This window comes from Manacus vitellinus, unplaced genomic scaffold (assembly GCF_001715985.3).
Source record: "Manacus vitellinus isolate BGI_N305 unplaced genomic scaffold, ASM171598v3 scaffold_1_pilon, whole genome shotgun sequence".
In the NCBI taxonomy this organism is placed as follows: domain Eukaryota; kingdom Metazoa; phylum Chordata; class Aves; order Passeriformes; family Pipridae; genus Manacus; species Manacus vitellinus.
Window position 1 is genome coordinate 20,578,327 of NW_021939396.1, and position 25,747 is coordinate 20,604,073.

The 25,747-nt window shown below is 39.8% G+C and overlaps 2 protein-coding genes across 2 annotated transcripts in view; one reads left to right on the forward strand and one right to left on the reverse strand.

The window, feature by feature from the left end:
- The first annotated feature begins 208 nt into the window (after positions 1-208).
- On the forward strand, positions 209-5,434 carry LOC103757858 (cytochrome c oxidase subunit 6C). Its single transcript, XM_018078092.2, has 4 exons — positions 209-265; positions 860-987; positions 2,584-2,705; positions 5,307-5,434. The coding sequence occupies exons 2-3, from the start codon at positions 874-876 to the stop codon at positions 2,701-2,703; spliced, it is 234 nt and encodes a 77-aa protein (XP_017933581.1). The 5' UTR covers positions 209-265; positions 860-873; the 3' UTR covers positions 2,704-2,705; positions 5,307-5,434.
- A 2,852-nt stretch (positions 5,435-8,286) lies between these two features.
- Positions 8,287-25,747, reverse strand: part of VPS13B (vacuolar protein sorting 13 homolog B) — a 424,315-nt gene continuing 406,854 nt past the window's right edge. The window contains exons 58-61 of the mRNA XM_008924039.2: positions 19,569-19,745; positions 17,049-17,151; positions 16,134-16,383; positions 8,287-10,273 (exon numbers count right to left, since the gene is read on the reverse strand). Coding sequence (XP_008922287.1) covers positions 10,028-10,273; positions 16,134-16,383; positions 17,049-17,151; positions 19,569-19,745 — 776 coding nt within the window. The 3' untranslated portion in view covers positions 8,287-10,027. The remainder of the gene's footprint in view (positions 10,274-16,133; positions 16,384-17,048; positions 17,152-19,568; positions 19,746-25,747) is intronic.

The following is a 25,747-nucleotide window of genomic DNA, read 5'->3' on the forward strand; positions in this document are numbered from 1 at the left end:
CGTCCCTGGCGGTGTTTAAGGAAAGACTGGATGTGGCACTCATTGTGTGGTTGACACGGTGGTGTTCGGTCACAGGTTGGACTCCACGACCCCAGAGGTCTTTCCCAACCCATAGGATTCCGCGCCCCTGATTTGTCCCTGCGCGGGGCCGGGCTCTCCGCACGGCCGCGTTTGGCCCGCGCCCGCCGTAGCCGGCTCCCGCGCATGCGGAGTGGCGCGGGCGCAGGCGGGCGGGCGGCGGCGTCAGGACCTCGGTGGAGCGGAGGTGAGCCGCGCCGCCCGCCCGCCCGCCGGGCCCCCGGCCCCCGGGCTCCTCCCCACCCCCGGCTCCTCTGCCTTCCCTCCCCCTCATCCCCGGAGTGCCAGCCGCGCTCCCCTCTTGGTTACGGCCCGGCAGCGCGGACCTCTGCGCGTCCCTGGGCGGCGGGGCTGGCCTGCGGCGGCGGCAGAGCGGGCCGGGTCGCCCGGAGGGAGCGGCGCGGGGCCGGGCCCAGCCCGGCTCCAGGACCGCTTAGAGTGTCTTCTGACCTGAATTCCGGGACAGCAGGCCTGGAAGGGAAGACCTTGCAGGGAGGGGGGATTTAGTGTGAGCAGCGAAGGCCAGTCTTGATTCCACAAATAGTGGATGCAAGGAGTGTAAAAACTGATTTAGATTCATGTCATAAATAGGTTGCCCTTGAATGTCCCTTAAATATTGTCATTGGAAGGTCAAATACACGGGAGCACTGTTGCTTATCTTGTGAAGATGATAATTACACCATACAAAAAGCACGATCTCGATCTAGAAAATTGTTTCAGTAGAGCTGCTTCTCCTGCAACTCTCTTTGTCTCCTTTTTTCTTTTACTTTTCATCTTTTAGGAAATAAAGTCACCATGTCGTCTGCACTGTTGCCCAAGCCACAAATGCGGCGCCTGTTGGCCAGAAGGATGAAGTTTCACCTTTTTGGGGCATTTTTTGTGTCAATAGGATGTGCAGCTTTATACAAGGTGGGCTCTGTAGTCATTCAGTTACAAACTGTGCTCATTGGAGTGTTTTAAGAATTCATAATATTTTTCTGTTGAGATTCAGTTGAGCTGTTCATCAGAAAGGTTTAGTAATGTATTTTTGTAAGCATGTTTCCAAAAAATAAATAAATCCTGCTAATCTTCATTTGAAGAAATAATATGAATAACCTGTTGCTTTAAGCTGTGTGGTCAAGATCACGCAATTTGTGGCAACTTAACCTGGAGTCTCTCAATCCCATACTGCTCTTGATCATTCACACAGTTGATGCACATGAACTCTGGACAGTTTGTGTGTCTCTCTGTCACATTATCCTAGACTCAGAGTTGTCAAAGCCTTATTTTATCTCTTGACTGATTTCAGAAAACTAGCTCTTAAGCAATTTGGAAAACCCATCCTTCACACTAAAGAGATCAGTGTGGGAAGGGGTGGTGTGGTCCTTCTGTCCTTTCTTTTGAAGTATCATGTGGAAATGGACCATTACATTTCCAGAAAAACACACTTAGAGGTTGGTCTTCTGATAAAGATAAGAGCAGTAGTTGTTCTTGAGTGCCTTTAACTAAATAATTCTGGGATCTCACACACGAAGCAAACAACACAGTGTGAATTCCTGGGGAAGAACAGGATCTTGGTTTGCCCATTGAACTCACACATATACTATTTGCAGCAGAAAGCTGTACAAAGTGACTAGAAATGAAGGTAATTTCAGGTAATTCACAAAACTTTAAACTTCTCAGAGCAACAAATGTCCATCAGAAACAATAAGCTCGCACAGTTAAAGCTCAACATGTACTCAGTACATCTGTTAAGACGTAGACAAGCTTGTTTGTGGTCAGAGTTAACAATATAAATTTTTTAATATTCTCTGGGTGTATCCCTTATTTGGCACCCCCACTTTAATACCCTGGTAAGGTGGCAGACCATACTTAGAACAAGTAACTCGGATCTCAGTAGGGATTTACTTTGTTACTCGTTAGATACTGTTGTACAAACCCACCTTGGACTTCTCTTCACATTTTTGGGGGATTTTTGAACATACTCCTGTGCTTCAGGTGAATGAATATCTAGGGAGTCAGGATTGTGTCTTTTTATGTTGGTGAGCTGTCAGAGTGGCTTGGCAGTCTTGTAAAATTTTACCAGGCTTCTGAAATTGACCTACGATGTAAGTCAAATGTAGCCAAATTTCAGTTTAGGATGCCATTTTATCTGGAGCTACAGTTTTGCAGCTGCCCAGAGGCATAAAATTTGCAATAATGACATGGTTTATGTATAAAACTGTTAGCAGGGATGGTGTTGAACACATGAGTATCAGTATAAATGGAGCAGGTTTGGATCTTAAATATGTGATGTGCTGCTTTGTAACGTACCTTCTTTTTAAGATTTTACTTCAGACATTTGTTTTCCTGACCAATGGTCAGATAGCCCGAACTCTGGATTTTAACAGGAAAAAAGTAATATTTAATAATTTCAGCTAAAGGCCTTTTAGACTAATATCCACTGATAGAAATCATAGCACTATCAAAAAAAAATTCTGTTAATAAAGCTTTGCAAGCTTTAATTTTCCGTGTGTTACTTTCCAGTTTGGAATCGCTGAACCCAGAAAACGAGCTTATGCAGAGTTCTATAAAAACTATGATGCTATGAAGGACTTTGAAGCCATGAAGGCAGCTGGTGTGTTTGAGTGTGCACCACCCAAATGATGGTAAGCTGCATTTTTAGGTAGTAAGCTACTCTGTGTTAGTGCAGGAGTAAGTGAGATTGTTTCAGTGGGATGTTTTGCTTCTGTTGGGAGGTTCTTCCTTTTTTTTTCAAATCAAAAGGGATTTCCGAAGAAAAAGGATACAAATTGCACTCAAGAGAACTCTGGGTAATAAAAATGTGAAGAAATAGGGGAATTGAGGGCTGGGGGTAAGGGCAGGATAGGAGCTCCTGAGTAGCTTTTGGGTAATTTATTTAACTCGTATGACATAGGAGACAGAGTGGTGATGCCAGGCCTTTGCCCTCCTCGTGAAACCATGGAGAGGAGACAAAGTTCTTGTATTAAACTCCAAGTCTTCCCTGATTCCACTGTTATGTTGATGCTGTCACATCTTGAACTGCTTAACTTGGGGCTGTCTCTATGTACTGCTTACATACTTGTGGTGGTACAGTGAGTGAGAAAATGGAGAGGCTGTTTCTCTCTCATAGCTTGCATCTTAATATAAGAAACTGAGACAGCTTCTGCACATCCTTTTGTATTTTGAAGTTGGTGAGAGGGGGAAGATAACTAGTCATGGGGGAAAATACATTTATATGCACACACACACACATATATATAAATCGCAGTGACGTACAGCTCTGTGTTCTTCCTTACTTGCAACACCAGGAAAAAAGTCTTGATTTCAACTGTGCTTTAATTACTAATAACTGCACAAGCTCATGTGACAACTCAATAAAGAGTTTCTCCACCTTTCTTGATGCAAATTTTTTACATTGAGTTCTCTGCTTCTTCTAAAATTACTTCAGACTAATCCAGAATGATAGCTTTTTCATTCTTTTGGAATGTTTTCATATTGTGATCATTACGTGATAATCTGTGGCTCTAATTATCCTGGCCAGCTGGGTTTTCTCAGCCTGTTTGTGTGAAGCAGCAACATTGAATAAAAGACTTGTACTTAACACTGTTAATACTATATTCTGTTTTGTGACAATCTGCAACTCTGTGGTTTCTGCATAACACAATTACATAAAAAGCCCAGAGCTCCATCTCTTCTAAAAAATTAGAGAAAAAGGAAAAAAAAAACTTTGTCAGTCCCAAACTACCAACTCCCAGTTGGTTTTTTTTGGTTCGTTTTTTTTTTTTGTTTGGACAGTGGGATACTGCCACTCTTTAGCTATGAGTGCAATGAAGATAAATAATGAAATTATAAATTCACCTGGTTTAAACCAACCAAGGTTTAAATCTTGGTAATTCTGCCTCTGGTTTAGTCCTATTGCTAATATATAGTCACTTTTAAAGTTCCTTAGACACTGATTGCATTCTTTAGTCAGGTGGCCTTCATCAGTGTATTCTGAAGGGCCATCTGGTGGTAAAATCATTTGAAACAAACACTGTCAACAAGGATGCATGTTGAATATTTAATTGGAATCATGAGCAGGATTTTTTTCAATGCAAATAGAGCTCAGTTAGCTTGTGTTCCCATTTGCAGATTAAAAATAAAAAGTTGCACATTGTGTGCACCTGTTAAAATTAAATGTTTCCTAAACGTTTCTTCCCTTTTTTAGTTGTACTGGCTCAAAAGAAAATGTGAGAGAAATCTTTTTATGTGATTTTGTTTGAATTGCTGATGCTTCTTATTCCTTAGCCTATTTATATAAGAACGTATTTTTCACTCTATAGTAGAAAGATGTTGTTTTTTGTTGTGCCTGCACATTAATGCAAAAGTAGAAGGGGAAAATGTTCTGTAAAGGACAAGTACACAAAACAGATGGAAGACATTTTTGGTTGCCTCAGTAGTTTAAATCTTAGCTATGGAGGTTGAATTTGATGTCTTTTTTTTTTTTTTGGTAAAGTTACCTAAAGGGTACAGTGGTCATGCACACTCTACATCTCTTATTTTGTTGGACTGTATTCTGTATGTGACAGTAAATACAGTGGCTTAACCTCACTGAATACTCGTTCTGGAATCAGTTCTTAGCCCCAAAAGGGTAGGGAGGCACCTTGGCACCTCAGTGTTTCATCAGCTTGGTGTGGTCTCTTTGTGGTGATCCTGACAATGGAAACTAAGTGCACGTATAAATCTGAGGAGTGTCCTACCTCTACCTCTGCTGTGTGCTCAGTCATAGAAAAATGGGGCAAGCTTGGAGTTTGGTGCTAACCACTTGCATGACTCTTGTCATGGAGCACAGCTGGTCTTGGATGGTGTTCAGTATAATAGGGAGAAGCAATTTGAATTTGGTTTTCTTCCTTCCTTGGTAGGCTGCCTGCACCACTTGTTTCCTCTCTGGCTCCTATCCGAAGGCTGCATTCCTTTCTCCTGCAGTCCCTCAGCAAGATTGATTCAGTTACCAGTGTAGCATGTATAGAGAATCTGATGTGCTGTGCAGTGTTGTTCCAGCTCTTGATTTGTTCCATGTTTCACTTCTGTTTGCCACATGAAGGGTGTATGAATCTTAAACCATCAGGAAATAACAGGGGGAATTCCTCTAGACTAAACTACCACATAAACATGTCTCTCTGTTGCTTTGCATTCATACATACTAATATGTTTACTTAGAGCATGAAGTTTGTCCATCATAACGTAATTTTTTTTTTATCTTGCAGATCCCATTTAGTCCAAGGAGACCTGATGACCGAACCTTATTTGTTCACTGAACTGAGAAGTGTAATGCACTCCAGTGCATGGCACACTCTAATGTAACTAAATAAATAAAATACCTATGTCAGTGGCATTTAGTTGTCTTCATTAATGTAGAAATGCTTAAAGGCTCAGATGCTGGGAAAAGTGGTGGAAACTACTCAAGTTTGCTCAAGGTGGTCAGAAACTGCACAAGATGACTAAGTCTAACTTTTCTTTCCTCCAGGAATTATTTGCATCTCTGTTGTGGCCAAATTCCACATTTGATAACACGACATATCCCTAAGCATAGACAGCTAGGTTGTCCCAGCTGCTGATGGGAATATGCAAGAGGACAGATGTTACAGGAAGGGAGAGGACAGATTTCTGTAAAGGTCTGTGTTACCTCAGACTTCACAGGGTGAGCTGATCTTGAGAGGAAAGAATTTGGAGAGCCATTCTGGAAATATACTAGCCAACCTTCCTGACTTTTTCTGTTGTCATCACTGTATTGCCTTCCTTACAGCAGCAAACTGCTATAGCAAGACTTACAGACTGCAAATGCCTATTCTTATACATGGTATGTTAGTTACTCTAATTGGGAAATGACTGTAAACTGCAGGCATGTTCATGTGTGTTTGATGTACGAGGGGAGAGGGGGTATGGGTAGACAAAATAAGAAATACTTCAGTATATTATGGTAATGAAAATCTTGGCATGCTGCTTTTAGACACGTATCATCACCTTTTCAATATCTGGAAGTAGTCAGCTAAGCATAGTTGGGATCTCTGCTACATTCTGTGCAGTCTGAGACCTGATGCTCTTATGCCACGATACCTGTCAGTGAGGACAGGCTTTGTCACTGCCTGTTGCTCAGGAGAAAGGAGGTACTAGGACTGCAGCTTTTGTTTGCTGCATGTGGGTACTAGGAGAGCAGTCAAAAGCTGACTGCGTGAAAGGGGAGGTTTGGTAGGAAGCAGCATGACAAATTAGGCCATCTGTGTTGTATTTGAAGGTCTTCGGTTCAAATCCTGTTTGGAGTAACTCTTATTATTTTACATGGATCATTAACTACTTAACACTTAATAGGTATCCTTGAACAACATTTGGACTAATGAAAGCACGTAAGTAATGTATGTGATCCAGAACACTTTTTAGACCAATGTGGGATTTTCTTTGAACTTCCCATACAGGCAGGCAATGCTTCCTTTAAGCAGAGAAAGAATTTGACATTAGTAGTGCAGGGGAAACCATCTAGTAATCAAAATACCCGTTCTCCTATAAATGTAAACCAGAGCTTAACAATAGCAAATGATACCCATTTATCTTCCCAATGTACAGTATAAACATTGTATGCCATTAAGTACTGACTAACATTTTCTCAGGCCTGTGCACGCTTAAATAGCCAGCGGTCTTCAGTCATACTGACAGCTTCAGAGGCAAAGAAACTTGCTACTGCCAGGTGTGCAGGCTAATAGACATGACTTCCCTTGCAGTTCTAGTCCCTCTGTTCTTCCCAGTTGCTATGAATTAATTTACTTTTAAATTCTAAGTTTCTTCTAAACTGTTGTAGCAAGCAGCAGTTACTGTAGTCTGTTCATTCACTTACCAGCACATGTTGATTTAAAGGAATGAGTTTTGTGATTGAAAGCAGTTTTTGACAATACAGCAGAGCTCAGTGTCTCTGGCTAAATGTATTCAACAAAGAAAGGTGAGCTCTAATTTTCATGGCTGTGCTTTGAGAATCTGCAGGCTGTAATCATTGTTTTCTGTATACATTCTGGTTTCACACTGGATGCAAGGCAAGTACTTCCCTTCAGCAGGCAATGCCAACCAGCCCACAGCTTGCATTCCTGTGGAGTAGGGACAGCAAAGCTGGGTACCTAACCTGCTGTTCTGAAATCAGCACCAACCTGCCAGTTTTTCTTTTTTTTTTTTGCCTTTGTCAGCAAGAGTTCAGCTAATTCTATCTTACAAAGAACAGGAGTGGGACTTAGCATAGTACAAGACCTGTGAATAAGACCCTAATCAGTTGCTTGTTACAGGGTCTGGCATGCTGTTTCTAGGAGATGCAGGGCTGAAAAAACATGCTTGTCCGCTCTGAGACCATCCCAACTGTCTAAAGGTTTTTGCTGTATTTATGTATGAAATAATATATAAAAAGGAGTTATTTGACCTAAACTACTTTGGGAAAGGTCTTTCTGTGTATAAGCCTGACCATGCCTTCAAATTTTTTGGCTGGCTTGCTTTATTCTCGAGTGTTTGAGGAGTGATTGATTGTTCTGGAAGCAAACTAAAAAGATAGATCTGAAGTTGTGAGCTCTCCAGGTCTAAAGAGCATTATGAGAGTAGGCATGTTTTAAGAGTACACATTGCAGTGCTTTAGCAGCTAAGTACAGGCAGCTGCTCTTTGGACAACTTTGTTTTCATAGTTCACGCAGCTCATATGTAGGAGAGGCTGATTTATGTGCCGTCTCCACTCGTTTCCATACATGTGGTTAGAAGGGGGAGAAAGAACCTGTCTAATACAGTAAAGATGCAGCTCAATTCACTGAAGAAAAGTGTAATTTAAGCAAGTGTTTATTCCAGGAGACTGTAATTCAGGAAAAACAAATGTATATTAAATAATAGCTGAAATCTACAAACTTTTAGAAATGAAAGTGCTGTCCCTCATTTTTTACAGGTGTGTTTGCATCCCCTTGGCTTGTCTGTGTATTGCATAAATAAGGAACAGATTGGTTTAACTCAAATGGTGACTACATTCTGTCACAAAAGCATAAAACTTTTCAGTACACATTTTTTGGCAATCTGATCATCAGTTTTTGCTTCCAAAGCATTGTCATGATCTATTGCATTTTCTGGTACACTACAAAGTCCAGTGACCAACCGGAATCTAATGAAGTTTGTACGTCAGTATTGTCATTGTTCTGCATCTTGTAACTGAATGACCAAACACCTCACAAACCCAAGTATTACAGGAATAGCTTTATTATCTTTAAACAATTCCATTATATTACAATTTATCCATCAAAATGCAAAATTAGAAATATTAAACAATTTCCATAAAATATTCAGGAACAAAGCATGGGTGTGTATATACATATAGATTTTTTAAATAGTGTTATTTAAACAATGACTAAGTTATTAAACCACTGTATGAAATGTTGATAATGGATGGGCTTATTTCACAGTCAGAAAAGGATAATGCAGACCCCAGGCCCCAGTATTCCCAGTACATGAGAGACACGGCTTTTAGAAATACCTTTTAACAAAACAACTCACATGAAAAACATTGCAGTTACTACATTCTTATTTACTGTGCATTTGGTCATATCAAGTATGCATAGAAGTTATTAACTCTAAAGCATATGCTCCAAATGGTGATCAGATTTTATTCCAGTTCTTGTCTCTGACTCCAGCCATATTCAGGAATCTCCGGACAAATTCATGTCCGTAAGCACACAGAAAAGGGGAGAAAAGTTAACATGCATAGCTGAAAACCAAGTAAACTTTTGAGTTTTAAAATAAAACTGCCGTGGCCAGATTTGGTTTATAAAGTCATCTAACTGTGCCCAGAGACAGTGATTTCTTGTCTACAACAAGAAATACAGGTATTTAACATATATTTGTAAGTGTATTGTGATGGTATCATTAACTATTAATGTGCCTGTGGGTCCATAGTTTTCAATCAATTTGGAAAAAAAGAAATCTCACTTTGCTTAGTACATATTTGAAAGGTCATGTTTCTAAATATTCCTGGTTTTATCTGTTTCAAGATGATAAGCATAAAATGAATTAGGGCTGAAGGGAGCACATACAACGTAGATCAGAAATAAGCAAGACCCCACAAGGCTGTACTTAGCACCTGCACATCTGGGTTACATTGAGCTTATGGATTTTAAGGAGACAGCTCTGTTTCTTAAATTTTTGAACTGCATGTTACTTCCAGCTAACGACCAGACAATGCACAGTCATACACACATTGAAAGTACTTCTGAAAATTTGATGGTGGATAAAATAAAGTTTCTGTATACAGACAGTTTTAAAAATAAATTCATGTTGTAGGTCATGTTTTGTCCTCCAAACCACACAAAGGCACTAGTTTACATTACGGACTAATGTCCTGCAAAACTTCAGTCAAATAAAGGAAGCTATTTTAAGGTTAAAGTGGTGCTAAAACCCAGCTGTCATTAGTAACTTAAAACAACCACACTGGGTTTTTCAGATTTAGTGGGGGAAAATGTTTTGCCTCAGGATGCACATGTTGGGGGAGTGTGGGTGTGGGGGAAAGGCTCAACCTTGAGCAAGTTTTTACAGCTGAGTTATAAACCTGGTTTATAACAGAAACTGCAGACCCTAAAAGATGATATAGAGGTATTGATAGACATTTGTGTGTGTGGCACAAATGTCTGTATGCACGCAGTTTTCCCCTATTCTCTAATTTTTGGTTATTGAAAAGGGATTTTGATTGAGCTATAGTCCAAGGCTGTTCCTTCTCACTTTATTCATTTGCCAGAACACTTTCCTTCCAGCACTAGTATTTTGGCTAGAGAGCAGGAATGTTGTTAAGATTAGAAAAGCTATTGGGCTTTGTTATGAATTTCTACCTCCTCAAAAATTATATGCATCTCTACTTGATGTAGGTTACTGCAGAGAAAGCATTACTTTCACACTGCTATGGCATTACTATACTCAACACAAATAACTACTAATTAAATCCTTTCCTCAAGGCCTTGTTTTTCACCATGGTGAATTTGCTAATGAATACTTGTGCAAAATTTGGATCAACTACATACTGATAGGTTTTAGTTATAGTTGGGGGCTGTTCAGCAGCCACAGTTTGCAGTGCTGGTGCTGTGGAGGTGCTGGGAGCGAGGTGGTAGGATGCCTTTGTGATGTACTCCACCAGGCGGTTGTACTGCTGTTCTGACAGTCTCTCTCTACCTCCATCGGCCTGAAATCAGATACAATAAAATAATTACTGAGTATTTGACAGCAACTGAACTGAGTAGTAAGGACAACGACTTCCATATTAGTATCTTAAAAATCTTCCTCCCTAAAATATTTCTTACGATAGTACAAAAGATTTTTTAAATCAACAGTGTTCTCCCATAGTTTAGTCCTTGGTGAATTAGTCCTCCCCTCTGCTGTTTTGGACACTTCTGAGAAGCTCTAACTCTGCCACAGAAAATTTAAGCAGTATCTTTTGAGAATTTCATGGATGGGCACCTTGGCCATGAGTAGAACTTTACAACAGATCAACTCTTTGTATACAGCAAAAGCATCCAGATCCCTTTTAGAAAAATGCCAGTAGCTCATGGAAGTGCTTATCAGGTAGCAATTCTAATTAGCAAAAACATTTTCTCAAAAAATACAATTAAAGACAGACCATAGCTAATATCTGGGCAGTTAGTTTTAGGTCTCTAACTTACTTGATTTAAAATAAAGACTAGAAGCTACCTTCCAGGTGAATGTTCTATGGCAGGATATATCCATCTGCTTCTGGTAACAAAAAAACCCCCATTCTGGGTCAGAGGACTCACACATGGACATTTTTTTAAACAAAAGGGTTTTACTAAAGATGATTTGGGTATTTTGTTTCTGGAGAAGACATTAAGGTGTCTGTGCAAACTGGCTTTCCCACCACCAGGAGCTGGAAGGACTCCTCTGAAGAAATCTCTTTTCTGCAGGCTGAAATATGTAGAGGTTCAAGGCCCTAGCAAGAGGGATTCAAGCAACCTACCTAGTGGAAAAAAATACAGTAAATCAAATACTGTCAACAGAAAGGTGGCATCTACCTATGGTTCCAACCAGATAAAATATTAGATGAAAAGCTGTGGACAAACCTGACTTTGGAAGGTCAATCTGCTGTGGCCTCTTTTTTGAAGAAGTTGAAGATGACTATGGCTAGCTTGAGAAGGGAATGTAAGCAGGCAGGCATCAAGCTAACTGCATGGTTTCAAAAAAACTTTATTTCAAAAATACCACCATGGATGCTACAGTAGTATGACTATCTAAGTCATTCAGAACAGAAGTTATTTGCCAAATATGATAATGAACAAAAAGACAGGAGTTATCTTAGGGCTAGGGTTTGATGCTTCCTTATTTACAGCTGCAGAACTGCTGACCAGTTTAATTTCTGTGGGGTTAAAAATGTCTTTGTTGGACATCACAGTAAGGATTTATAGACTGCTATCTTCTGCATGTCTTTCAAGGAGTTTTACACGTCTTACTAGATATGATGATGTTTTCAAACTGCCATTGGATTCCATGATCAGTATCTGGCCACATCTCTGGACTGCAAGACTCATTTTAAATACACTGATGCTTATTTGAAGAAAGAGTTAATATGATTGATAGATAGTGACAGATGTCACATTCACATCAAAACAGTCCCTTCTGGTTTTTTTTACTATGCCTTTGGAGATGGATTTGCTGCTCAGCAAGTAGAAACACTCCTGTTTTCAATCATCATCACAAAAATGCAAAAGGAAGCAGGCTCACGAACAAGCTCAGAAGCTTAAGGTTGAAGCCTATGCCTAGAAAGAGCAGAAATGATGAAATGGGCAGAGGAGAGTGTTGTTTTCATGAACGACCTTAAGGGAGGGAAAAATCAGAAGGCAGACTGCAGCAGACTCACGGCTAACAGTGGAGAATGGTGTCTGAACCACGTCTGGTGGCTCAGTACAAGTATCTCAGGAGTCAGTCTGTTTCATTGGTTGAAAGGAGAGAAATATGCTGTAAACTAGATTTTAAGTTATGGGGTAAATCTTGCATGTAGGTGGCTTCACACTTTTTCCTGATTTCTCCTTCTAGAGAGGTAAGCCCAGGGGCAGCTGGGTTCTGCCTTCACACTGACCAGAAGACCCAGCTTATCAAAGGAGATGAAAATGGTGCTGGCATCCCATTCACCTACTCTTGTGAACCCATTCTTCATTCAGCCTCAGGCTATATTCCACAGATACAGCATAATTATCCAGGAGGAGATATTAACTGTGCTTGGATGGTCTTCCAAAGTAACTGGGACCCTGCCTGCTTCTAGAGGGCTTCATCTGTAACTAACTAACTGCTTCTGCAGCCACTTTCAGTTTGGCTTATATTGTCAAGATAAGAACAGAAGCTTGGAATTGCATTTTTTTCCCAAAAGGCACCTAACATTGTCACTAAGTGCTCTCACCCATGGCTTTGCACAACTATCATGTTAATATCCAGACTATTCAATGGTTCAAAACTTAGTCAAGGGTCGCTTGATACACCTGCTAGAGGAACAGTACAGATATCATGCCCTTTCATGCTGGAAGGGTTAAGAACTTTTGGCTTTATATATTGTGGAGGCGAACAAGCCATCAGGCAAACCAATTGCTTAATGAGTCAAAATATACTTTTGGGTTAAGAACTCCACAATGCTTCTAAAATTCCTCCCATTACAGCTTATAAAGAATAAGCCTTCAGCAATTCTGACTCCACAGTAGACAGACACAGCACCTGTGCTGGGCAGTCCAGATGTGTTGGGCTCCTCTGTGCACACTGACTAAGATCTGGTTCTTAAGGGGTTTTTTTTCCACTGCTTTGAAAAATCCAGAGACTAGTTTTCAGCTCTAAAGATGGTAACATGTAGCACTGTCATGAAAATCCTGTTGCATATTACCACAAAAAAATTCTGGAATATTTGAAGGGCCCTTCGATTTGTTGTTGTCTTCTTGATATGATGAGCTATACCAAGAGCAGCTGGAAGAGCAAGCCTTTAGAGTATGACATCTGTCTGGAAGCAAGTAGTGTGTCAATTACTTTGGAAGATAATCCAAGTACAATTAATGCTTCCCTTTCAATAAAAATGTTGTCAGTGCCAGAGTTTTCAAGAATCCATCCAGGCTATTCCTAGCCAGATGGATTAAGTTATATATTGTGGAGGCGAACAAGCCATCAGGCAAACCAATTGCTGAAGGAGTCAAAATATGCTCTATAATATCTCTGGTGATTACAGCTGTAGAAACTCATGTTTTGTTTCCTAACTGTTCCAAGAAGCTGAGGAGAGGGAATGGGAGAAACTGTTTTGGGCAGAGCTGAAACAAAACTTTTGGCAATTATTTTTGTGAGCAGTAATACAAAAAAGTGGATTTTTTAAACATTGAAATGAATTGTTTCAATTTGTTGCAATATTTCTAGCATTTTTGACTAATTAGTCAGAAAAATAGAGATAATTTACATTTGGTAACATTACCTCTGTTTTGCTAAACTTATAATAAAATGTTGGTTGACTTGACTAGGCATTTTCCAGCTAAAAATTCTGTCCATCTTTACTAATGTCATCATGCACAGACATGTCTGCACTTCAGCTGAGGACATCTCCAGTGCAACTAGATGGCCTAGTTTTAATATTGAGGAGCTGTGCCTATTTAGGTGTAGGTCTGCAGCTCAGAGGCTGCTCAGCTGCAAGTCACAACCTGTTCCTCCTAAGGTTCCTTTTCCTAATCACATCACATCCAGTTTTTAAAAGCTCTTGACAGGGAGCTGAAGGGGGAGGCTCTGGCTCCCATCAGCACTGGTGCTGCACATGACACCCCAGAGGACCATAGAACTGACATGTTCAGCTGCAGAAAGGAAATCATTAAGTATGAGGTCTCCCAATCCACTAAGGCAAAAAAAGCATAGTAAACATTAATTACAAAAGAATTTTACTTAACTCTAGGTAATCACTAAAACTATAGGAAGTTTTTTGGAATCTTTTGTTGTGTAGCTACCTTAACAAAATAATTCAAACTGCTTTTATTCTGGTCTTCCTTCCTTTCAACTGCTCCTTCTTATAGCACATTTCTTTAAATTTTTACACAAATTTAAGAATAAGCATCTGCATTCTGAAAGAATATTTTGCCAGGTCTGTTTTATATGGCATCCCTCAACTTTTGCTGTTTTTCCGTGACTGACTGTGCTGGCACCAGGGCACAGGCACTCTTCACAGCTTTTATCATGCCACACATTTTCACTGCAATCTCAAGAGCCTGTGTCAGCAAAGGAGATGCTGTACTCATGCTGTACTGCTGGCTCAAGGCTTACAGCTCCTGGTGGTGCACTGCTGCACCACTTGAGTAGGACTCCCGTATTTCCATCCATAACTTCATAAAAACCCCATGTATTTGGTCCAGTACCTGCAAAAGAGGTCACACTTACCATGTGTAACTAGTGTGTGTATGTGGGAAAGCTGGACTCTGCACATGCCAGGTATGGTTGCTCTGTGAGTTCAGAGGAGCCATTTGCCTATAAATCCTACACATTCCCAGCTGCAGCAGCTGTGGGGACTAGAATTAGGCTCCCTGTGCCTTGCCTTCCCTTCTCCCAGACAGGCAGCCCCTCTGCACCCTTCATCACCCTCTTGCAGCAACCTTTGGGCAAGCTGCCCTTTTCCCACAGCAGCATTCTACTCCTCACCCCTTGGATAACCAGACACAAAAACAAAAGCTATCACACTCCAATCTAATAAAAAAAGATCTAGGTTGGTGCTAAATTTAGGGTTGGAATAGGTTGAGTGCATCAAATGCCTTAGGGAGAACAATATTTTTTTTCTTATTCCCTCCAGGACAGTAGCTCTGGACTGAGCAGGACAGTCTGGATTCAGTCTGAGGTGTGCCATTCCCAACCACTCAGCACTCAGGGACAAAAAAACCTGAGCTTTGTCCACTTGCATCAAAATTTAAGTAATTCCTCATGTAGCTTTTTGATGAGAGAAGGCAATTTTAGTCAACAGTGCTCTGTGAAACTGAGGTTTGTGGAAAGACAACAAATGTAAATAGAGAATTCAGCACTAAAAAAAGCTTTTACAAAAATATTCAAGTGCTGTCATGACACAGATGAAGTCCTTGCTGTGCAGGAATAGATGGCAAAACTTCAGTCACTTCAGCAAAGTTAGGATTTGACTGAAGGTGCTCCTACTTCTTGTCACACCTCATACTTCATGTGGTTTTACATGTTCTTTTCTTATATTTGAAACAGAAATTTCTGGTATAGCAGTCTATGAACTACCTGACACACTTCTATAAAAACAACTGGGACATGCTTGTTTGTTTTTGAAATGCTCTCTCATATGATTCCACTTGAGAATTTGACACAATAAACATTGTTTCCTGAAAGTGCAAAAATATAATATCCTTCTACCATTAAAGAAGACAATTCAAATGGCTTAGAGATCCTTCAATATGAAGATGAATGTTTTATGCTCTTGCTGGCAAACACTTGGTGCATCCAATCTCAGAAAAGAACTGACACAGTTTAAAGTTAGCATTTGCAGAAGAAGGAAGATCTAAAGAAGTAAATACAACTGGCAGCCAAGCAAAACAACTGCAGTGGAAGTGGCAAGATAAGAAACATGCTGAAAGGAGCATCAGCACCACTGATCTGTCATCAGAATTCATAGAAGAATGAAAGGAACTGCTCTTGCTGGCACCTTGTAGGCACAGGCAGCAATACTGACTTGCCAAACAATAAACACCTTGTGCACATCTAGGCAAGAAAACCTTTGTGGAAAAGACATGATGCTTACCAAGAACCCAGACTACCTCTACATTTTCCCTCAGAAAATTTCTGTCATAGATATTGTATATCATGATCAATCAGGACAGAAGGGAGAAGACACCTCCCTCTCATCCAAAGGGCAACACAGTCAAGTATGAGGCACGAGAAAACAGCAGGTCTCCTGGTTTGGCACTTACACCTTTGGCCTCCTGACCCAGTATCACCAACCGGTGACTATCCCCATTGCCAAAAGCATCGTCATCAGTTGTAACTTTATCTTTGAATGAAAAACATACTCAAGTCTTTACCTCCAAATCAGAAGGCACTCTCTGCTGCTTTAGCTGTACCTTCAGCAGATCTTTCTGCTGATCATCTTCCAGACAATCGATTTCAGTCACGGGGAATGCCTGCTGCTGCGTGTCTTCACTGATGCTGACGACAAAGAGCACCTCTGAGGTGAGCAGCAAGCAGCCTTCATGCTGCTGGCCTGATCCACTCACAATCATGACATCTAAGGCCATATGGACCTCTGGCCTTCCTAGAGATTGCAGCATTTTCCTGCATTATCAAGGGAAAAAAAGAAAAAAAAAGATGAAAAAAAGAAGTCATCAGTGTTGTGCATCGGGTCCTCCAGGGCTTATTTTAATCACTAATGTTTTTACTTAAGCCTGTAGCTATCACCTACAGATGTAAAATAAGCCAGGGAGTGTATCCAAAACACCATTACTGAAAAATATTAGACTTCAGATTTAAATAATGAATGTGAAATTGTTACTTATAAAAACCCCTTAATCATTCACTGCAAAATTGGCCTAGTATCTGTGCTAGGTCAGCCTATTTCCCATCCTATTTCCTTGATAATAGAAAAATTACCCTGGGAAGTGGCTTAGAGATTCAGGGCAGAAAATAAAGCTATCTTCACTAACAGCTGTTTCTGGAGATGTGCAGTATTTTTCTTGGGCTTGGTGCAATGATAAATAAGTAAGAACTCACTGAATGCCATTAAATAAAGATCAGCTCTGTAGTTTCAGAGCTGGATGCAGATCAGCAGCCCATCATTTGCAGATTGGGTTTCTATGCACTACCTTTGTGTTTAATGTTCCTAAACAAACTGCCATAACTCAGCCTTTCCTAGGGAAGCAGCCTGTTAACTTGACCACAGGCCAGAACCTATTAATAAACAATGTGGATGTAAAAATGAGCAATTGTCTAAATAATTTTACCAGACATATTTGACGTGGCTGTTTGGAGCCTGCTCAACATGTTGATCATTTGGATGAGAGCGCTGCTTGGGAAGCTGAGAAAGTCCAGCTCCATGCAAAATACCTGTGGTAAGAAAGTTCAGGTTTTTCAGTAGTTGTTTTCTACAAAACAGTTACGTGTTGCAGTGATGTCATCTGTTTAAAGCAGTTCATAAAATAGTGCAGATCCAAAATGATGTCACATCTTTGGAAGTTGTAGTCAAGATAGTTCATTAAATATTACAATGCAAGAGTTGTGCACTTAACCCCAGTGATCTTGCATTAGCAAGAAACAAAAAAAGCTCCACTTTGTGTTCTCTGAATTAGCCATACACTTGCAATCAAGAGAAACATAATGCTCCTGAGAGCCATCACTTCAGAGTAGGATCAGACACATCACTTAGGATTTATGTAGAAAAAATCAAGACTGTTGTTAACTTTCTTGCTTAATATTAAAATACTTTCATATACGTGTCATGATTGGTACAAATTAGAAGGCAAGTTTGCCTAGATACTGTATTTAAATGTTCAGTTGCTTAATCCAGCTGTTAAACACAGATCCATATACATTTATGAGATCTCTTGGGGCATCTGGTTTATTGTGAATTCTTCTTAGTGCCAGCACAGAATGGAGACTACAAGCAGCAGTTAAACAGGTTTCTAAAAAGACTCTCCCAAGCTGAAGATGATACAGTATGTATGCTTTCAGATGGCCTGTAAACTTTTAATGATGAGGTATGGTCACCAGAAAGAATGAGTGGGTTGCAAAAAAATTCACAAATTAAGTAGTTTTAAAATTTTTTACATGAGAGACACAAAGTAGGTTATACAGCAAGCACTACTGTTATATGGTTTGGTGCAAAGTTGCTCTCCAAATAAGTGGAAGAAATTTTCTTTTTTCTAATTAAGCATTCCAAAGGCATTTTTGCACAAGGGTGTCAATAACTTAGATTCCTTTTTACACAATGGATAATAATTTAAACAAAACATCAGCGATGAAAAAAAGCCTTTAATTTTTAACACACATGTTGATGGTAATACTTAAAAGGAGCATCCCAGTTGTAACAGTTGGCTTACCGAGGTTCTCAGCATTATGTGAGTGAAAATGTTATTTACAGATGGAGAAAGAGAGAACATGTGTTTATTTCTGTGTGGTCCCCCACGCCCCTTGGTCCCCCCCAAGGGGCACAGTCCCACTTCCAATTCAGTTGTGGGTAAGAGTTACTTGAACTTTTGTGTGTTTTCCTCTCACGCACAGTCAGTTATTATTGATACAGTTTTTATGTTTTTTTCCTGGCTAACTCCTTTTGTCACATGCTCATGGAAAACATGACGTCTTATATACCATATCTGCAATGAAAAGTGTCCCTCTACTATTACAAGTTTCTTGATAAAGAAGGGAGCAGAATTAAGTCTAGAAAGAATAATGCAACAACACACAGGCAACTGACAACAGAAAAACGTTTCTGATTTTACAGATATGGGTTTTATACCTATGGAATGTATAATTCAGGAGAACAGTTGTTATTTTGACTCATACAAACAAGCTAAAGTTGATTTGAAAGAATTCTAATAATTGTTTCATTATGTCTTTAAATAGATGGAATGAGTTGTGAATGTTGTCGGAAGCATCCTAAACTTAAGCCTCACAAGAACTATTCATATTCTAATCAACACATCACAAATATATTGCTAGTGATTAAAGTCTTAAACATGCAAGATTTGTCTGGTATAATTAGTGAAGCAAAGTTATTGACACATTGTCCTTTTATCAACAGGTCTTCCTGCTTCTCTTCCCTGACTGCCTCCGCTCACCATTTCCTCTTCAATATCCAAACCAACAGCTTTGATGTATTGATACTGGAAGCAAAGGAATTAGTGTATTTTGGTATTTTATTTTTATCTTTTTTACTTCTTGGTTGTTCACATCAATTTGAAATGATTCGCCACCACTGCCACTAAGTGCTAAGTCTAGCTGGAAAACCCACTTCTGGTTGCTAAAAGGTTACCCATGTATCCAAAAACAGGACTGTCTCCTCATGACTCTCCAGCATCCAGTTTAAAGGGGATGCTCCCGCTACATGATTCACTTCTTTCTCCCAGGAACATAACTCTCTCTTCGTGCAGAGATAGCACAACTCTTTCCTTGCCATAACAAAGCAATCTCAAAATAACACTCTAATTGGATATAGTGTTGCTCTAATCCTTTTATGTCAAAAATCTTTTGTAAGCACATATGTTTCTGTAACTAATTCTACTGTATTCCAAGAATTACTTCATGCTTTCTGCATTCTGTGTTTCTGTGGTTGTACATTGCTGATCGGTAACACAAGAGAGAAGCACACCATGATGGCTTTTAAGAAAAGCAGCACAACATTTGTAAGTATTCTAAATCTTTCTCTAAGTCACACAGCTACTGAGCAGAGGAAGCAAGACACAGCAGGTTGTATCTGAAAAGCATTTTAAAATTTAAATGGAGGTGTTGGAAATAGCCAAACTCACCGTAACCTGTCTGGGAGACCAGCTCAGCTGCCCCTCCAATAGGCTTTGTGAAGACACCCATGATTCCTTTCCCCACACCCGAGATGACCCCCCTGGCTTTGTGCCCAGCTGAAGCCTGGGCCTCAGATACTCGTTGAAAATTCTGCATCGGCTGATCCACAATTCCAGCAATTGCACCTGAAAAAAACAAGGGTCCCCAGTAAGTAGAGAAGATTAATATCTCAGAATAAGAGGAAATCTTACTACTGGAATAGTTCTTGGAATAGAGACTGTACTCTTCTTATACAGCTATTTAGCATGTGACCAATTAGCTAAACACTACCCTAGCTTCAGTGTAAGTTAAATCTTGACTTTTTGTTTTAAACATTCAGATCATCTAGCCTTACAGTATATTCTCCTCTTTCAACTACTTTTGCTAAATGCTCTTGCTGAGTTAGTTTAATTTGGCTCATTCTGTGTAGCAATTCTCAAAATTCTGGGCTAGGAATAAAATCCTCCAGTTTTAGACAACTTGAGCTCCTATGGAAATGAGATTTTCACGTAAGTGTGAGATTGACTTCATGAGAATAAAAACTGCTTGTATTCAATAGATCATTTTTATATCCTCTTCCACTGCCAGAAATGTTCATAAGCTAATGCAACTTTTGATATATTACTAAGATTAGCAGAATTAGACTTTGAGACTTTTTGTTACGTTTTTGTGAAAATGATCATATTTTACTTTAATGTGCATGGGTCAAACTTTTACAAGTAACACAAATGACCTTCCCAGCTTTTAGTATCAACAAAGAACTCCAACTTAAATCTTCCTAAATGTAAACAGGTATGTGAGGTGGTACATTCCTTTGATCTTGAGTTTACGCTAGCCACTTAACCACAGACATGTCTCTAGTTGTTGTAATTTTGATAGATAAGCTATTTGGAAATCGCTAAGAGTACAGGGATTGGACAAAGCAACACCAGTCTGCCTGATCCAAGGTGCTTTGCTTAGTGAAAAGCAAGTTTGCAGGCTCCTTGGCCGCTCTCAGTTTGCACCTGCAACTGCAAATATCAAGATAAAACAATTATTTAATGAGTAGGACCGAGTGTCACCCTGGTAACCAGGCATTTTCACTGCAACCTAGACATCTTTGAAGACTCTGCTTTGTATGCAGAAGCAAATCCAGGCATAATTCCACAGATCTGGGCAATTGCAACCGAGGTATTTGGCCCCATGTGTTTACCAGCGTGACATGCACTAGGGAGCAAGCTGCTAAGTGGTTTTCAGATGGTTTTAGTTTACTGTCACTGGATAAATGAAGAAGTTGCTGACTTTGAACAACAAGAACTAATATTGTACTTATATACTGGTTTTCTATCCAAAGAAAAGATGGGGATGAGAAGCAGCACACATCTCCCCAGATCCTTGTCCCTGGGATACTAACCATCAGCAATTCAAGAAACTTGTATCTCCCATAAATGCCTTCCTCTCCTCTTAGAGAGATTTCTTCCAACTTCTGTATATGTATCCTTTACTGATAAATGTATAGTATTTTCCCAGAAAATGCTAGTCTATCTTTAATGTGATGCCTGTTTTTAATTGAGCTCACTCACTGAAGCTGAGCGTGCAGCTGAACATTCACCCTTTGTACCACAAAGGCCATGAGGCTTCTTCCTTAATGCCATGCCATGGAAATGATACAATTTTCAGTTCATTAGTACTTACCAGCTGCTCCTGCTGCTTGACTAAAATAATACCACAACACCACATTACACAATTGGGATTGTTTGTGCAGTCTTTTGTGCAATTGTGATGCATTTGAAGGCATAAAACAATACTTGGTGTCCTGCTAAGTTATGATATTACACTACCCTGTGACCTCCCTGACCCTCACTCTCACCCTCTCCCTCACCCTCACCCTATCTCTTGAGGTCATCCACAGCAACTGCACTTTTAGAACAGAAGTTATTGTCTTATTAAATGTAATCCACCTAAGTCCTAGCACTAGTAAATTATTTACTGCAATACACTTGAGCAATGTTATAAGGTAATAATAAATAAGAGCCTACTCCAAAGGACCTGTGGTACGCTCCAGGCACTTCTCAGCTGGAATTGGGCCCAGAGGACAAGGAAACAGAATGGAAACTGCTGTGACTGTGTTATATAAGATTATTTATATACTGCCTCAAATAATATATAGCTTAATTAGCCAGTTGTTTAGTACTTCCACACTTTCTGTTACTCTGGCATTTTATGCATGCTCTGAACTTGTTTGTGAAGACATTGCGCTTTTGTCCCTCAAATCCTTTTGCAAGTCCTGTTGTTCTACCTGCAAAAATATAACCACTGATCTTCTCTCCCTCTTTGTAATTCCTTATCTCAAATTGTGACTTATTGACATAACTCATTCATGTGCTGTGGCCATGCCCACAAATCACATAATAAACTATAACCTTACTCCTTTCATTGAGGAGTGGTTGGTCCTACCACCCTTGCATGGGGAATCCAGATCTGTGCAGCTTCTTTCCTGTGTGTATGAGTGATGTGTGGGCAAAGCAAAAGAAATATAGGCCAAAGGCTGAGCCACCTTAAAACCCAAGAGCAGTGAGATAATGGTGATACACATGTGAGGTTGAGGGCATCTCCTCACACCTGGAATGGTGCAAAGCACGTTACAGGTGCCCGTGTGGCTTCTTGCGTTCTAACATAAAGCTTGTGGCAGAAGCATCATGCTGGATGGACTTACCACAGAAGGTCTCTCCCTGCCAGATTTCAGTAGGGTATCAAGGGAGCAGAGCATGGAACCACATGTAGTGGTTCCTCCCTTCCCACTCTTATCACACACTCTCACATGGTGTCCTACTGTTGTCCCCGTCTTTTCCCTGTAATGTCCCTTGCCCATTATTTTTTTTTTTTATTAAATGAAACCATTCTCCATTTTTCCTTTCTTCCTTACCCTAGGCATTTGATTTTATATGCATGTCCACATATGTACACACAGATTATATATGTATAAAGAAAACCTCAATAAAATTAAACACCAAAGCAACAAAACAAAAACATATTTTGGACCAAAGAGGTTCCAGCAACAACATAACATCTGCTAAACATCAGATGGGGTGCATTCTGGTTAATACATGTTGCTCAGTAACAATAAAAAAGTTACTTTGATAACTACAAAATTCAGATATTTCAGAGTATATCACTGGATTACTTCAAGAATTTGATTACGGGCAGCAACTGGTTCGTACACAGACGAACAAAGTTTGGTGCCTGTAGTACAGCTCACAGAACTTAGCAAAGCTTGGGTTGCTTGTGACAAACTCTTTCAGACAAAGACATGATTGGAAAAAATCCTCCCCCTCTCCCCAAGAGAAATGGGCCATGCTTTTCCACAAGGCTGGAAGCTAGCCAAACTGAAACCCTTTTGCTTCCTTTTCTCTTCTCTGTTGTCCTTCAGACAAGTCCTTTGGTGTTTCACACCAAAATACAGCTAAAGCGTAGTCTCATCACAGCAAACATCACATAAAAATGCAGCTCAAAGAGCACCTGCTGCTGTGCATTAATGTATTTGCAGTATTAGTGTGTGGAATAGCACACAACTTCAGGATTAGCAGCAGCTCGTAGTATCTTGTGTTGCAGACAGGCAAAAGTAGAGTGGCCCTGATTCAGTGAGAGCTACACAGCACTACCACCCGTAATAACAAAAATTTGAGCTTCTGAAACCCAGGCTTTACCTTTGCTGGCAGGGCAGTTACACTGTCCATCAGCATGACTCAATTCACTTTCCCTAAAAGCAGGAAGGAGTAACTGAAATGTCGAACACTTCTGCCATTGTAAAAAATGGCTTTTTGAGTAGTTGTCAGCTTTTTGGTTAATCAGAAATTCTCAACTTCCTAAGGGGAGCTACTTCAATATGATATTTTTCACTAGGACCTGCAGTTGAAAACTAAGCCCATAGTTTCAATAGTCTATTTTACATGGTCATAAAGTATTATTTTAAGTTTGACCTTGTCATGCAAAATGTAAGAGCTAGTTCCTCTGCGGGAATTCAATCATCTGAATATTTTACATACAATTTCACTGCATTTTTGTCTAATCACATAAAAGAAAAAAGCACACCTATCATAAGCTTTTGCTTCTTTTCACACACAAATGTTAATAAAATGACCCAGAAGCCTCCCCCAAACTAGAAAAGAAGACAACAGCTGGCCAAAGATAACAATCAAATCAAACAACACCCTGACAGTGCTTGAGTCATTTAAAATGAGACAGGACAAAGCACTTAAGAATGTACCACAGGGAACAACTTGCACTGAGGACGAGACAAGAGTACATGATTTTGGCCCTGATTCAGCAAAGCTCTTAAGCACATGCTTAAGTGCTCTGCTGAATCAGGGCCACCATAAGCCAGATTTTCAGAAAAATCAGAAAGGCAACTCTTCTTTCTGGGTAGATACCACAATGTATCAGTGAACTGAGGCCTCTCACACGAATGTACCTAGGCATGAAATCTGCATTTGTAATTTTTTTAGCTGCTTGCATAGGTCAGATAGCATTTATGAACATGAGAGTACTGTGACTACCCTAGAAATCTCTTTCACACTTCTCAACTTTACAATTAGAAAGTCACAGAAATTATAGCTTCAAATGGTCTTGTTCTCTGCATTTCTGTACTCATCAAACTCTTCATCCTTGTGAAGGAAAATAACTGCAGCTTCACTTTGTTTTGTTATGTATGAAGAACCTGTAACTGTTTTTACAGTAAGCATGTTCATGTTTATTCTGAATATGCTGGTGAAAAAAAAGCAGCACAGTGATACCTTTGGTTCAAATATGACTGGTTTTTTTTTTTTTGGAAGCCACAATATTCTTTAAACTAAATAGTCAGGACAGAAACAGCTTTCTGATGTGTTTGTAAAAACTGAACATTCTTAATTTAGGTCTTCACACAATTTATACAAATGCTGCTGTGTATACAGAGAAAACATGCTTTTTAAAAATTAGATTTATATTAAAAAAATTATGCCTAATACAAATTCAGTGGAATATTTCTGATTTCTCCCTTAGTGAAAGGTTCCATACTTGTCAAGTCCAGTTATACAGTATCTGTAGCTATTTATCTGCGTGCTCCGTTGCCTCCACTGCTAAGAACAGAGGAATTTAGCAGGGAGAAATCTCTAAATAATAACAGCGGCAATAAGAACAAGAACTCTAGCTTGTGGAATGGCACTATTTAAATGCTAATAATGAAGTTCTAAGTTTCTAACATGAAATTTGATTTCTCAGGAAATCAGGGACACTGAAATTCTAACTCCCTTTTTTTTGGTTTTGTTTTTAACTTGGGTGTACTCCCATGAACGACGGAAGCCTTGAGCGCAGAGAGGTGCAAGAACGGCGTATTTGTGTGTGCGTGTTATGAGTTCTCAGCTTTCCTGAACAGCAGAAACTTTGCCTTATTACAGCCAAAGCTACAAAGTTTTGCTCTTTACTGCAGGCTGTACAGCTCATGCTTTTAACTCTGAAGGGCTCTGGTGTGTCAGTGAAGGGGATATAGATACCATGTTATCTCGCTGTCTTATTAATAACTGAACCAAGATCACCAACCCATTTCACCAGCACTGCAGGCTGACACAGTGCTTCTAAAAGTATAATCTTTCATCCAAATACTCAACCTGACTGCCTTTAGCTCAATAAAACAAGAAGGAAAAATAAAACCTCCTAAAAACTGCCTTTGATTTGCAACACCAGTTGCAGTTTTCTATTGGGACAGTGGCTATTAATATATGAAATTTCTCCTTTATGCACATTTCTCCCAGGACACTCGCTTGCCCGTTTACAGGCATTATCAAATGACAGTGCTTCACATCATCTAACGTTATTGCTTAAAATAATTCCCAGTAACTTAACCCAAACTTGTAACATTTTTACCACTTCCTCTTCAGGGCTTTCAGGGTTGCGGTTGCAAATTTAGGAGTTGTGTACACTACTGAAGATTAGGAAAGAGGACAAATCCTTTCAAGCTTCAGCTCTTCTAACCTTTTGCTCTGGACTGGTTTTGGTCACTTTGATCTCCGAGAGATTCATACTGTTTAATACATACTCAGGAACTCTGCCAAACAATACAGTTCTGCATTCCTTTGCTGTGTGACAAGTCGAAGTAACCTAGAAAATCCAGCCCCTTACTGCAAAACTTCTC